Below are 2,500 nucleotides of genomic sequence, written 5' to 3'. Positions count from 1 at the left end.
CCATTAACGCAAGCAGCCAGGCTGGTCATTTTTGTTTCTAGCCTTGCCCGCACTGTCGTTAATAGCCCTGAAAATAACAAAGGAGACTTAAGTGATTGTAAATTTCCTTCTCAAAATGATCAATGAGTAAAATCGTTGGGTGTAACTTATGTAAATTATGCCTTTACTTGCAATTGGGGTAGCCGCGATACTCTAACGAATTGCCACGCAATCAATAATTTTTATTCAGTTTTATGGATTCACTTAATTGTAAATGATTTATATACTGCAATAATTACATTTTGATCAATCAGATGCTTTGCAGTGCGACACGCCTTACCGTGGCAACCTAACAAAGTTTTTTACAAGGATGTGTGATTTTGATTGACAGTCACGCCTCCTCTCAAAGTTGGCACAGTTGTAAGTTGAACACCGTTGGGGCATGGGTTGTTGAGTTGACGTATTTAAACGTAATTGTCAAATGTAAAAGTTTGTTGGGTGGCCACGGTAAGGCGTGTTGCACTGTAACACGATCTTAAGAAAAGGTTACTGAGTAAAAGTTGCTTCAATCAAAGGTGTATTGAATGATATGAGGTGGTAAGGATTCCTTGATCTCGCCTCGCTCACGGTTTCTGATGCCGAGATCTTGATTACCGGGATCAAAATCATACAACACATATTCGTAAAAGTTAACATCTTTTTTCATCTTTAATTAGGCTTGAGATAATTTCTTTTTACAGCTATCGAAAAGATAAAAGGGATTTTGGAATTTCTGGAAGAAACGAAAGGAAACAACAATCTCGTTAGTTCTCGTTAATTCTCTAGAATTGTTCATCAGATTTGATGCGTACTTGTACGGTCGCATCGCCGCCTTTCATCCTGGATCCTGAAGAAGGTAATTAAGCTAGCCTAGCCTGGTTTGCAGTCAGTCTTTCTTGGTCAAACGTCGAGTATCAACGGCAACCTCAAGCAAGCGCGTTCACAAAAAGTGAATAGCCTTATCACGGTTTTGACCGCCATTTTGACGGGTAGGCAAAGCATAAAGTTTGTAGTGTTTATATGGGGATCTGATGTCAAATAATTTTCGTTAAACGCTAGTTGTAATAAAATTATGAATCGCAAACTGAAGGTACAGGGTAAAGGATTATACAGACCAATTTTTAGGGATTAGTCTTCGTTAAAAGCTGCGTGGTAGCGTTTTCGATTTTTCCATATATTTGTCTGTAATTGTTACTGAAAATTCGCAGACAAATACAGACAAATAAATAGAAAAATTGAAAACGCTGCCGGGCATCTTCTGTAAAAGGTTAGTGCCTAAAATTTGGTCTGTATAATCTTTTGCCCTGTACCTTCAGTTCTCAATTCATAAATTTTTCAGAACTAAAGTTTGACGAAAGTTATTTGACATCGGATCCCCATATAAACACTACAAATTCTTTACGCTTTGCCGACCCGTCAAAATGGCGGTCAAAACCGTGATAAGGCCTATTGAAAGGATTGGAACGAGACAACAAGGACGGACATCTCGCAGCCGTCTGCGTAGCCGTCTGCGTAGAAGACTAACGGTCCGTTTCTCGTCTCGTCTCGTCTTGTCCCAGTCCTTCTCGTCGTTCTTGTCCAACTGTCGTCAAGTCTTCAAAACAAGAGAAAAGTCTAAAGCTACCGTCGGGTAAACCTGCATCATAGAAGAGGGTCGAAGTCTCGACCTAAGCCACAAAAGTAGACCTTGACAACAAACAACTCACTGCGAAAACGTTGTATTTTCGTTGCCTACACGGTATTTCCGGGCCATGAGGTGTCATGGAAGGCACACATACTTGTCCGGCATGACTATTGACACGTCATCTCCCTCATGGCGTCATATCGATTTTCTCCGAGAAGGTAGAACCACTCTTACGAATGAAAATGAAAAAGGTTTTATCCAATCCTCAAGGGGCACCACTTTGAGTAAGTAAGTTTTCACTTTGCTGCATTCAATTTTATGTTGATATAATTTTCAAGTCCTGATAAACTAGCCACTGCAGTGATACTGCTTCAAAAATGGCCCTGACATTATATTCTATAGTTACATACGTGCCAACTCTCCCGGATTATCAGGGAGTCTCCCGGATACGGAACAAATCTTCCGTTCTCCCGTACGGGTCATTAAATCTCCCTGATAAAAACGACTCTGAACCTTTCACAGGCGTTTCTCCATTCTAGACTCAAATTGCACCCCCAAGTTAAAAAAATCGATTTTTTCAAACTCGTTTCATTGTTTCTTAATGCACTTCTTCATCTCTGAGTTTCAAACACACGTTAATAGAACTAAACAAAATGACTTCCTTTAGCTATCATAGCCATATAACCGATTGTTTGATTGGATCTCCGATTAACCAATAAAAATTCTTGACATAAGTACCCTGTTCAATGGCGGCAGAATATTCTTGTATCCTGAAGGAGCTGCTGGGGGATGGGTGGGTGCGTTTAAGGGGGGGGGGGGGAGGAGGGGAGGGGGAGTGGGTAGGTTGATCGAGGGGGG

At 40.9% G+C, this 2,500-nt stretch overlaps 1 protein-coding gene across 1 annotated transcript in view; it reads right to left on the bottom strand.

Moving 5' to 3' along the window:
• Positions 1-2,500, bottom strand: part of LOC138008713 (uncharacterized) — a 9,960-nt gene that overhangs the window by 5,145 nt on the left and 2,315 nt on the right. The window contains exon 2 of the mRNA XM_068856022.1: positions 1-67. This exon is cut by the window's left edge and continues 302 nt beyond it. Coding sequence (XP_068712123.1) covers positions 1-67 — 67 coding nt within the window. The remainder of the gene's footprint in view (positions 68-2,500) is intronic.

This window comes from Montipora foliosa, chromosome 6 (genome assembly GCF_036669935.1).
Source record: "Montipora foliosa isolate CH-2021 chromosome 6, ASM3666993v2, whole genome shotgun sequence".
Classification (NCBI taxonomy): Eukaryota; Metazoa; Cnidaria; class Anthozoa; order Scleractinia; family Acroporidae; genus Montipora; species Montipora foliosa.
Note: the sequence above shows the minus strand (reverse complement) of the source record. Positions and strands in the feature narration are given on the sequence as shown.